The sequence below is a fragment of the Episyrphus balteatus genome, chromosome 1 (genome assembly GCF_945859705.1).
Source record: "Episyrphus balteatus chromosome 1, idEpiBalt1.1, whole genome shotgun sequence".
Taxonomy (NCBI): Eukaryota; Metazoa; Arthropoda; class Insecta; order Diptera; family Syrphidae; genus Episyrphus; species Episyrphus balteatus.
This window is the reverse complement of record NC_079134.1, coordinates 141,928,469-141,941,081: the sequence shown is the minus strand read 5'-3', so window position 1 is coordinate 141,941,081 and position 12,613 is coordinate 141,928,469. Positions and strand designations below refer to the sequence as shown.

Sequence of the window (12,613 nt, the reverse complement as noted above, 5' to 3'; positions counted from 1 at the left end):
GTTTACCCTATTAAATGACGGAATTTTTAAAAATCCTTCATTTGGATTAAGCTTTCAAATAAGCTATAGAAGATTTTTGTATCTCTAATAGTTTATTTTTAATTGAAATTTTTTGCCGCACTGCGAAAATGCGAGAGTGTAACGTTAGAAAATGGCGTCACTTTTTTGTGGTGGCTGCCATGGTTCATCGATTTATAAGATGTTATCACGCCAAAAAAAAAAAATAAAATCGTACTTTTGCATTTTTTTTTTAAGGTTATATGAAAAAATGATTTGATTAAAAGCTGTATTTCTGTATTTATCTATAATTTTTGTATTAAATTTTTTTTTATAGAAGTAGGACAGAAGAAATTGTAAAAAAACACTTTTTTTTTACACCCCCCTCTACTTTATCGCCCACCCACCTCCTTTCCCCAAATTTGTTCGCGGCCATTTTATTTTTCTAATTTTGTCTTCTAAGCTACCAAATTTTTAACTCAATCAATATAATTTATCACAATATCATATCCCGCACTTTAAAATTAATTAATAACTTCGAAAATTAAAATATATTTCAAAATAAACCCGTGCACACCAAATAAAAATATAAATTGATTATATTCATAAAAAAATAAATAAATTTAATATTTTTAATTTGTGCAATTATTATTTGATAGTGCTCCATGCACTCACCGACACTTTGTACTCATAAATTAACTTTTTGGTCGCTAGTACCATTTACCAGTAGGTACCTATACAATCTGCATAACTGGCAATAAATTGACTCTTAGTATAGTCTCGATTGCAGAAAATTATGTCCTCGAGTGCAAAATAGTTACAGTTACTATATCTATACGTATAACGCTATTTTCGATAACATCCGCACTTGGTGCTCATAAATCAATGATTCGCTGATGCCGGGGTTTATGCAACAAGCGAAACAAAATAATAATAATAATTGTTCAATCGCTATATATCGCACCGTTTCGCCTCATCCTGACCAATACAATGTCCTGAGTTCATGCATATTGACCACTTAGTGTTATCCTTATGGTTAACTTTAATGTGTTTACACGCACCAACTCCTCCTGAAACTTATTAAATAAACTCAAGTAGAGTTAATGAGCATTGTGCGTGCGTGTTTTCAGAGTTGAATGTGTGTATATTACCTGCGAGAGTATAATTCTCGACGGAAATTACACGTTTTCCAAATATTCCAACCGCAAATGGCAATTTATTAATTAATAACTATATGAGTGCGGGAAGTTTTGGTGAAATTCTATATGAAAAATATGAAATTAATTCGTGGTGGCGCCCAATGCGAAACCCACTTGACTGGAATGCAAATTTTCTCTTCCATTTTCTACCGCTGCCATTTCGAGTTCTCCAAGTCCTCTACTGAACTCAATTTTCACGAAATTCTTTTACCATATTCACACCATCAGGACATTCGTTACACTGTGCGACAATTATAAATTCGTTTGTTAAATTAAATAAATTAATCCGAGTTAGAGGTGAACTTTTGTGCCTCGACTCGATTGTTGTTGAAATGCTGGGGAACCCTGCGAAAGGATTAACATAATGTTTTCTATTCATATTACAGTGTTATTCGTTTTGCAAGTCCTGTGGATGTGGTGTCTGCGACTATAAAACGGAGACATAGACAGGCAACTACTATAAAAAGGCTCGACAACGAAGAGAACTTTAATTGTTCCATTGGAGCCTCCTAGGTGTGCCGGCAACGCCACCACCAACCGGAAACAAACATAAAAGCTTAGCGAAAAGGATTAGTAAATGTATTTCAGGATTTCTGTACAAAAAAGAGTATATGAAATCTCTGTCCTTGTTTTTCTGGTTCGCTTTTGTTTTGTATTCAGTTAAGGCCTAAAAGGGTTTTACGTTAGATATTCTAGTAATAAATTTATTGTTTAGGCTTAGAGTTTTGCCTTTCCCCAGTCCAATGATATTTTGTAGAATATGCTTATTCTTAAAAAATTGGAAAATTTATGACAAAACTTTATAAGCCAGTGGATTTTGTTGCTCAATTTACATAGCGGTTTTCAGTTTTAGCATAAAGGGATAAAGGTTTGAAAGGAATAGAAAGGTTTTTTTGGTTTATTCAATTCAAATTTCCAATTATTTTGTTTATGTTTGTTTCGATTCGATTTAATGGGTGGTTCTTAACTGTTTCATATTGCTCTTTTGAGTTTTTTTGTATCATACCATTGGTTAAAGCACAAAAAAAAAATACTAAATAAATTCCTAAAGAATTTATTCTAACATCTAAGCACTTTGTCATCGTGATGTTCTCGCTCGACTCATAGAACAAATATTAAGAATAACAAAACATCGAAATATCGTAGAACTGCGCGAAATCACATACCAATTCGAAAATGATCTTTCTTAGTTCAACAACACATCACCCTCTCAACACACAAATCTAAGCATTTTGTATATTTTTATTTGTACCACATTCGACATCTATTCTGAGTTTATCAACCAAACATGAGAAGAAAAATACATAAAAAAAAAAAAACATAAAAAAAAGTACATAAATATTTCCACTGTCCATCACTGTACAACAGCGGCACAATGTGAAATCAGTTACGGTAGAGCTGAAATCTGAAATCTCACACCTAACACCGCACCTTTAATTCGTAAATCACGACATTGGAGAAGAAAACGAAGCTCTGGTAGATACCCAGTACCAGATACAAATTCGTGGATAAATATTATACACAAATGCATCAACAACGCAAACGCATGACTTCATAAAGTCGTATTCGTATTTATGTACCTATACAAAAAAAAAATTAAATACAAAATGAAGAAAAAAACCTATTGATTTCGAATACCTATAACATTCAAATTGAATCTTTCTGAAGTATTTTTTTTGTATAGGTACGTCATCTTTTTGGTGACATTGATGCACCAACCCAACAGCCATCAGAGATACCATTTTACCTACAAACTGTATGAAAAGAAGTTCTGATTCTGACGTTTTTGTGAACCTGAACGGTAGCTAGTAACGAATGAACGTGTCAAAATTAGCACATTTTCATTGAACTTAGGTACTTTGAAATATGAACAACGCATCGGTCGCAGTGTGGCGCATTAGCATTAGCAGCATCGACATTAAGGCGCAGTAATAAAATTTTTACATTCTCAATATGGTGACGATGGCGATGGATTTCTTAGTATTTCATGTCTGTTTGAATTATAAAAAAGTTATAAAAACACAAAAAGATGAATTCAATTTATGATTAAATTCTTCTTTGGTGATTTTTTTTTTTTTTTTTTTGATTTTATTGTAATGCGCATATGAAGTAATCCGACAAACTACTTTTGGTAATATTTCGTTATAAATTTTGGAATTTTGATCAATATATTTAGCAAAAACGAATAAGAAGTGACCTCAAGAAATGGTAACGGAGTTACGAATAACAGAGTTACGCGCGACAGAGTTACGACCGTCAAAGTTACGCGAAACCGAAGTTACGAAAAACTAGAGTTACGAATTCTAAAGTTATGTTAAGCTATGACATGTGATTTTTGGGTTGGCAACAATTGCGAGGAACGATATGGAATTATGGAAATACAAACAAGAGATTTACATTTTTCTCATTGGTCAGAACTAAATGAGTAACGCGAAAATGGGTGTTATTTAATCTTGTAAAATTTTGATTGGATAGGTAAAGATATACATATATACAAGACCGTAAGATTTTATGTTACATTGATTAATGCAATGGTTTTTGAGTAATTTAAGTGTAAATTTTAATAAATAGGCCAAAATTGTAAATAATGATAAAAAAAAAATTGGGATTTAAGCTTTTTTTCATTTTTTGCATTTACCGAGAACATGTACTATGGTATTAAGTCAAAAAAAAAATTAAAAAATAAATATTTTAAGCCCTGATTTTTCAATCGTCAGTAAGACTATCAGAAGAATAAATGTCAATATAAAAAAAAACTTTTATTCCTAGGAATAAGCTCTAACTGAGGTTTATCTGACTATTGAAAAATTGGCCCTAAATCAAATAAATTATTGTGTATTTGGGACATAATAAGGTAAGTTTTCACCAAATTTCGTAGAAAAAAACATTTATTTTTTGAAAAAGATAAAAATAAAAAACCAAAAACTCGGTTTTTTTGAATTTTGAGGTTATGTCAAAAAATTGTTGATTTATAAGTTGTAGATCTTTTTATTACCTACAACCTTGCCACACATTTTTTTTCCATAGGACTTGTAGTTTTGCCGGAAATCGAGATATATCATTTTTTTACCATCCATTAAAAACTCAACCCTACCAGTTCCCGAACTCATCTCGCCCCGTAACTTATTTTTCTCTTCATTTTTATCATTTTCACCTCCTTTTCCAACGGGTTTCATCCAACTATGATTTTTTCTTACTATTTAATGTTTTTGGACGCTTCGGCACTGGTCTATAAAGAAATTTTCAATAAATAAAAAAAAAATAATACATTTTAATACTTCCAAAATATTAACATTATTTTGAATCTTTTTTGTATTAAATTTCAATATTTAAGTATTAAGATTACTACTTGTAATACAAAAATTATTAGAAAATAACCACCGTGGGTTAAATTCTAAACTTGTATTGAATTTTAATACCACTGTATTAGATTTTAACATTTTTGTATTACATTTTAATATAATTGTATTAAAATACGATACAAATTTAAATTAAAAACTAATATTTTTATATTGAATTTGAATACAAGAATATTAAATTTTAATCAAACGACAGCAGCAGATATTTTAAAAAAGATATTTTTGAGGTACCTTTTTAAAAAAAAATAAATCAAAAAATTGTAAATTTGTACTAATTTGAAGGCGCTTTGTGCTTTTTCGAAACAAAATGCATAGATTGCAGATGAAGATTGATCGGCAGTAAGATTTTACATGCCACATTTTGTGACACAGATAAAATAGAGACAATAAATATCACCATTATTATATTATTTATTATTAATATTTATTTTCAGTAATGAATTGAGGACAAGAATACAATTTATTAACTTTAAATACATTTGGTATTGAATTGAAATATTTTTGTATTATCTTTAAATAAAATTCTTATTGGAAATTAATATAAAAAGATTAAATTTTATTATGCAATACTTGAAATTTAATACATTTGGTATTAAATTCTAATATAAACTGTATTATTTTTTAATACAACTATATTAGATTTTAATACATTTTGTATTAACTAAAAAATTTTAATACTTGTCATGTATTAAATATTAATACATTTCTGTAACCCAAAAAGTATTAAAAAATACTCCAGAATTTTTAACCGTGTAGTATTTTTTGTTGCCGTGTGCTGCTCCTTCTACTCAAACGCATCGGTCGATAGACTGGAAGAAAGAAAAAACTCATCAGACCAATGAAAATTAATGAAAACCTTTGTAATAAGAGCTAGGAGGGGAGGGGGGCAATACAAAATACAAATCAATAAATTGCACTGGATTTTGTATTATAAGTTTAATTTTCAAGCTATTCCTTATTACAATTTCATTCAGTTTTTTTTATATAATATATTTTTAAACTTTTACGATTATTTCCTAACCTTGTTCTAGATGCTTTTTTTAAAGGCTTGAATTGAAGGTAGTCAGCCAAGCCTTTTAACGATACCATAATATAAAATACCTCCTCCTTTTTGAAAGTCGGTAAAAAATGCAACAAAATGTGTCAAAATTTTGTATTATAGTATTGGTTTCTTCATCGGTCATAGCGAACTCAACTTCATGTGCAATCTTTAAACCTGTTTCCAATTTTTCGATTGACAAACACAAGATATTTACTACCTCACAGATTTTTTCAATGAAATTAAAAAAGGAACTCAAATGATATAAAAGCGGCTGCCGACTACACGGCAGCTTCTTATACCCCTTGTCGACAAAAGAAGAGCAATAAACTTTCAGATTCACTTTTATGATCTGTTTATTTGTGAAAAACGATTTTCAATTACTCACGTCATACACCTTTAAAGGATCTCGCATCTATGCAAGGTGTACACAATGGCCATCGCATAGATAAGACATTTGCTAGATATCACTAAGATGCGAGCTACTGTTCAAACAGTGAACATGCACCCATTGTAGAAGTCATAAAAACCTCATGACCCCCCAGATGGAAGGCGCGATTTTTGATGTAACTTGTTCAACGTGTGTTCAAAAAAAAATTCTTCGTAGTTTTACCTGGTCTTTTCTCACTTGTTTGTGATTTGTGAAGAAAAACATCAAAATCCTTTTGAATTCTCAGCAATTTTTTTGACTGACTAGGAATTTTTTGCTGTTTGATGCGTGGGATCAAACAATATCCTAGATGTTATTTGTAGAAAAGAGTGTCTGTCCACTATTCCTCAATTGTCCATACAGGCTTAGAGCACTCAAAAAAGATGTGACTTATAACTCTTCTTTTTTTAGCTGCCAATATTTGTTGTCGTGTTTGTTTTTTTTTTTTTCATCTCTCATTTTTTTTTTTTTTCTTTTCGGTAAGAGCAAATATATTTACCTTAGACAAACCCGTCAGTCAGGCAGAAGTTAGTCAACGGAGGTCATATATACACAGATACATTTCCGTTGGATTGTATCTTTTTTTTTTTTAATGAAATATTTTCTGTAGGTTTGTTTGACTTTAAGACTCAAAATCCAAGTATCGCAAGTACGTGTTAAAATTCATATTTTCTTATTATTTTTGTTGTTGTTGTGTGTGTTTAAGTTTACGTCGTCTTTTTTTATCTTATCTTTTTTTTATGTAAGTGGACCATAATTATATGAAGATATGTATCTAGATACATTTATGGCGGGAGTATTATTATGAACTCACAGAAAGAATTATGTAGTTGAAGCGTTTGCATTTGATAGTGTTGTTATTGAACGAATTTTGTACTAAAATTTTAATTAAAAAATTTATTTATCAAAAATTAATATAATTTATATTTTAGGCCCAAAAGATTGTGATCTACCGAAAGCTGCTTTAACGGCGCTTCATGGTGTAAATAATTTTGGACAAGTGCAAAATTCACAAAATTCCGACTCGAATGGTGGATCCGGTGGGCGATTGCATGTTTCTGGAGCATTGTGCGAACCGCACAGTATGCATCAAGATCAGGTAAGTTTTGAACGCTTAACTTTTATTTATTTATTTAAAAAAAAAAGTAAACAAACCTACATTTGTAAATAATTCAAATTAATTTTTAGTTTTTAAAGTAGATCCATTTTTTGAAAAAAAATTTTTAAATCGTTTTTAAACAAACTAATTTTTTATAAATAATTTTTTGGAAAAAATGTTTTAAAATAAAATTGGTATGCCATTTTGTAGAAATCACTAATCAACAACTAAAACCAAAATTTCAAAAAAATTCAATGTCCCGTTTTCGAAAATTTGATTTTTCAAAAAAAAATTTTAAAATTTTTTTTTAAAAATCAAAAAATTATTTTTTTGGAAATTTGTTTTTTGGTTTATATTTAAATTGTATAAATGATTAATCACAAAAAGTTTCGTTGGACCAACAAAACATATACCTAATATGCATACAATTTGCTTAACAAAATAGGAAAACAATATATGCTTGTATAGGAAAGAGAATAATATCGGAAACCAATTGGCTATAATCCGAAATCGTTTACAATATTATTGTGCCCCAACCCTTTGGTAACTTTGACAATATTATTAAAAAAAACATCCCATTATATTTTAAATAAAGTTTTAAAAGTATAAGATCTTTGAAATATTGAACAGAAAAAGGATATTTTTTTTCAAAACGAGATCCATTTTTATAAACAGTAGCTAATCAGTCCCAGTATTAACTCGATATCTAAAAGCGGAAATTTGAAAACTAAACAAAAATGATGCAGTTTTTTTTTTAGAATACACATGTTCTTTTTTTATTTTTAACGAGACCTTTTTATGTTTTTAAACAGAAAATTAAATGCACAAATAGATCGCAAATAAATTGCTCTTTTGATAAAAGTTGTACCTATAATTTAATTTTCCATAATTATTAGAAATATCGCCAGAAGAAAAATATCAATTTTTTTGCAAAAAAAACACGAGAACATATTTTGTATGTGCTTTCGGAACACACCGTTACCTATGCGACAGAGTTCAGACTAACGCTGTGTTAGATCGTCCGTCACTAATGCAATTGCAAACCGCAAATTGATTCCATTGTTTTTAAATTCAAAGTTACAAAAACTATTAAAATCAACATAGTGTTACATTGTGTGAATTGGGTAGAATAGGGTGACACTGATTTTGTTTGAAATTTTGGTTTTAGGTGTTGGTTAATAAATAACATCTTTCTAACAGATTTTTGTGTGCTGAGTTTGAATCCGAAGCCAAATTTTCACTGGCACGTCACGTTTTTGAAATACTTGTTTATGTACAGATCATTTGACGTCAAATTACATCACGGTTATGTTAATTTTTTGCAAAACTATTAATGGAATCTCAAAACGCCATATTAAAAAATCTTCAAAGTACCTATTTATTTATTTTTTTTTTATTTCTAAATAATTTTTTTTTCTCAAAGATATTGAAAAAAGAAATTTATGATAAATAGATAGGTATATCTCAAAATCTTGCTTGTTTTTTTCTAAAGTAATGAAAGTTTTGAATTCAGCATACTTAAGTCAACTAAAACCACCTAACAAAGTTCTTGCTCCCGACTTTTTTTTTGCCGACCAGTGTAATTGCTACAAAATTTCACATCAATTTTATTTAAATTTTTTTTTGCATGTTAATAAAAGAAATAAATGATATCTACTTGTTTTGCAGCCCAATTTGATTTGAGATGTTGTTTTTCCTTTAAAAAAAGGAATTATTTTATTTTTTATATTATGCAGGATGTAGGTACGAAAATTTACCAAAAATCTTTTCATAAAAATTCTTAAAAATTTTAGCAATTTGAACTTTGAGAACTAGTTCCTGCAATCCAGTCATACATTTTTTTTTTTATAACAATGGTCCTTGACTGGGGCTTCCATTTATATCTGTTACTTAAGCTTTTCAAAACCATTGAGTTAAAATTTTTTTGTTGAATTTACTATTACACTGATTAACAAAATTAAATTTTTTTTTTTTTGTTGCCGAAACTAAAATATACTATTCTGAAGGTTTTTGGTGCGCTGAACTCGAATCCGAATCAGCTCCCGTTTTCAAAATATTATTAATGCAGTACTTCGAACCTTATTCTTTTATATGAGGAACATTTTTTGAGCATATTTAGTAACGGTTTTTATAAGAACTATATGAAGCCAAACCCACTTACTTCATTTTAAGATATCTCGGGCAACATAAAAGATATTGAAAAGATTTAAACAGGTATCGAAAGATGGAAAACAGTTCTTATAGAAACCGTTACTAAATATGCTCCAACAATATTCCTTATATAAAAGAATAAGGCACGAAGAACTCAAAAAAACGTTTTTTTGCATTTGCATACATGAAGAGGCATTGAAATTCATACAAATTATTTTTGTTAAATTTTTTCTTATTTAATATTTTTTTTTTATTTTTATTTTACTTACTGAACCAAAATACAAAATATTGGAAAAAAAATTTTCAAGCAAAACTTAAAAACGCTTGTACCTAATCATAAAATCTAAAAAAATAGTATGAAATCACCCCCAAAATGTTAAAAATGAAAATATCTTAAAAACTAGAGCTCCTAGAAAGCAACCAGTGTAATTTTTAATCTTAGTGAATCCAAATGCATTAGATTTGAAAAAAATTCTCTATAAAATGTTAACAAACAGTTAAAATAAGCATAACATCATAATTAGTACGAAATTACCCCCCAAAATGTGTAAAACTTAAATATTTCAAAAAATAGAGCTCCTAGAAATAAAATAATGCGATTTTTAGGTTAACTGACCCTAAAAACATTGAGTTTAATATATATTTTTCTGGAAAATTATAATAAACGCTCAAAATAAAAAAAACTGAAAATTTTTTATTAACATTACCCAACTATGAAAAATTAAACATTTCAAAAACTAGAGCTGCTAGAAAGAAATCAATATGATTTTTGAGCTTACTGAACCCAAATCTATAAAATTAGATATAAATCTTTCTGGAAAATGTTAAAAAGTTAAAAATTGTTGGCCAGTGTAATCTATTGGATTCCTGACACATAAAAACATAAATATTTAACATAAATTTATTTGTATGTTATTGATTTCAGTTCCAACAAAATTCTTTCTTTTAAATCCTACATGCAATCATTTGCTTTAAAGTTTTTAACTTACCTAGTTTATAATTTTTTTTTTTTGTTATAGAATTCCGACAAATCAAATAAACAAAAACGCCACCGGACACGTTTCACTCCAGCCCAATTGAACGAGCTAGAACGATGCTTTTCCAAAACCCACTATCCGGATATTTTCATGCGGGAAGAAATAGCAATGCGCATTGGATTAACCGAATCACGGGTTCAGGTAAGTGAATTAATAAAAAATTAAAATAAAATAAAATAAAAAAAATTATTCAAATTCCGCAAACATCATCATCGACATGGAAAACAAGTAAAACTATTTGTTAACAATCAAACAATTTACCTGGAAATCAAAATAATAAAAAAAAAACACAAAATCCATCATTATGGTTAAAACTGTTGAATAAACTTACCTCCTATTTTAACCATCAACAAAAAAAAACTATATATTCCATTCAAATCAATTTACCCATCAGGCATGTCCTGAATCCTGAATTCTGACCACATTCCATCTGTTAACTCACTTGTATATCAGAGATTTAACACACATCATTTAGATAGATATAGACGATTTGGCAAATATATATTCAATTCTTTTGTTGTTCCTGGATGAACCCGAAAATGCTACTGTATACTAAAGAGGCTGAATATATTGCGGATAGTATGGATTTCAATTGCGGTAATTTGAAAATTGAAAATTTTGTGGTTTTCAACAATTGGCATATTTCTAATCGATAAGTCATGTTTTTGAGAGGAAAACTTCACCAGAAAACACACATTTTGCCATTAAATATTTAGTTTGGTCAAAAATAGAGAAAACCAATTGTGATGTTTTTGTGTGTGAGTTTGAGGTGAGGCTGTCTGTATGTCGCTAACATTAAAAGAAGAAGAAGGGTTGAAATTTATTATTCTACCATTGTTGTCTTGAGAGCCAGAGCCGCTTTTATACACTTTCGAGGTTTTTATCCTTCTCATAATAAATACAGGAGCTCGCACAAGGATAATTTCGTGCTATTTGTGAAAATCCTGGAAGATTGATTTTTCACTACGTGTGCGCATGAAAGATTTATTGGATGAAGTCAACACTATTAAAGGATTTTTTTTTCGTTGTTTTTTGTGAGAGACAAAGAATTCTAGAAATAACGTAGGCGTGTATGGAAGTTTGATGATATGTGATCAGTTTTAAAAAGATTTTTTTTTTTTATATTTACTTTGAAGTTTTTACAATTCTAGGAAATAAAATTACAAGTGTTGGCAAATAGGTGGTGATGGAATTTTAAGTTCTCAGAATTTTTATTTTATGCAGGTGAATTCTGTGAAAATTGATTTATCAGATTTTTTGCGAGTACAAGGGCTTTGTATGTAGGTACAATCAAAATCTGTTTACAAGTTTCAGTCTTATTAAAAATTGTAAATTTAATTATATCAAATTTAAAAATAACAATGGAAATAGTAGATAATATAAAGTAGAACAAATCTCTTTTAGTTCAACTGGTCGAAGTCAATTTACAAAGGCCACATACCCGAGAAAAAAAAAATTCTTGACCGCCGCCGCATTACAGCTGCACCACCGCTGCATCACGTCCGCAGCATTTCATTTTGTATGAAAAATTTGCTGCACAATGATAAATAATTTAGGATTGAAAAATAAAAAATAAAAAAAACTACCGACCCACGAGCCCGCGTGTCCAGAGCACTTTCATTAAAAAATCCAACGCCTTAACCACTAGTCATGTTTGTACGTAGATACTGGTAATTTGTTGTTTAAAGTCAAAATAATTTCGAAGACGACTTAAACATTTGTAAAAGTACCAGTATACAATTGTTCACCATGGTGCGGGCGTGGTGCGTCGGTGGTCCATTCCATTTCCATTTTTGCTTTCAAAATGAAAATGGTGCGACTGTGCTGCGGAAGTCTATAAATTTTTAAAAGGGTACGAACTAGGTGCGGCGGTGGTGGTGCGGTGTAATAGACATTTCTAATAATGATGTGGACGTGGTGCGGCTGTGGTGCGGCGGAATTCAATTTTTAATCGGGTACCTAGCGTAAATCTTATATAAAGGCCCAACTATAATAGGCATGAGCTGGCATGGGCTTATGTCAAAATCGAACGAGCTGTTTCTGGAAATTCGACATATTTGCCTTGAAAAATTCTAACTTCTCTTGTAGACATCTTTGAAAGAAGATTTATACATCATTATACAAGGTGAAACAATAAGCTTTCACATGGTATAACATTTTTCATAGGTTGTCAAACAAAAAAATTGATTTAATAAATAGCATGAGAACATAAAAATAAATGTTTTTTTTTGCTTTTTTGATGTAATTTCATCGAGTTTAAAAAAATTCTAGCTCTTTTTGTAGATATCTCATACACCTGATC

General features: G+C 29.5%; 2 protein-coding genes across 6 annotated transcripts in view; both read left to right on the top strand.

The window, feature by feature from the left end:
* Nucleotides 1-12,613, top strand: part of LOC129916545 (uncharacterized) — a 179,509-nt gene that overhangs the window by 54,873 nt on the left and 112,023 nt on the right. The window lies entirely within an intron of this gene.
* LOC129916512 (homeobox protein orthopedia) overlaps nucleotides 1-12,613 on the top strand; it is a 68,887-nt gene that overhangs the window by 1,989 nt on the left and 54,285 nt on the right. For 4 of the 5 annotated variants that reach the window (XM_055996520.1, XM_055996514.1, XM_055996527.1 and 1 more), the window contains exons 2-3: nucleotides 6,957-7,123; nucleotides 10,294-10,452. In XM_055996520.1, the coding sequence (XP_055852495.1) occupies nucleotides 6,957-7,123; nucleotides 10,294-10,452 (326 nt within the window). Of the gene's footprint in view, nucleotides 1-6,581; nucleotides 6,674-6,956; nucleotides 7,124-10,293; nucleotides 10,453-12,613 lie in introns of those variants that run through there. The other variant, XM_055996534.1, reaches the window with a different exon arrangement.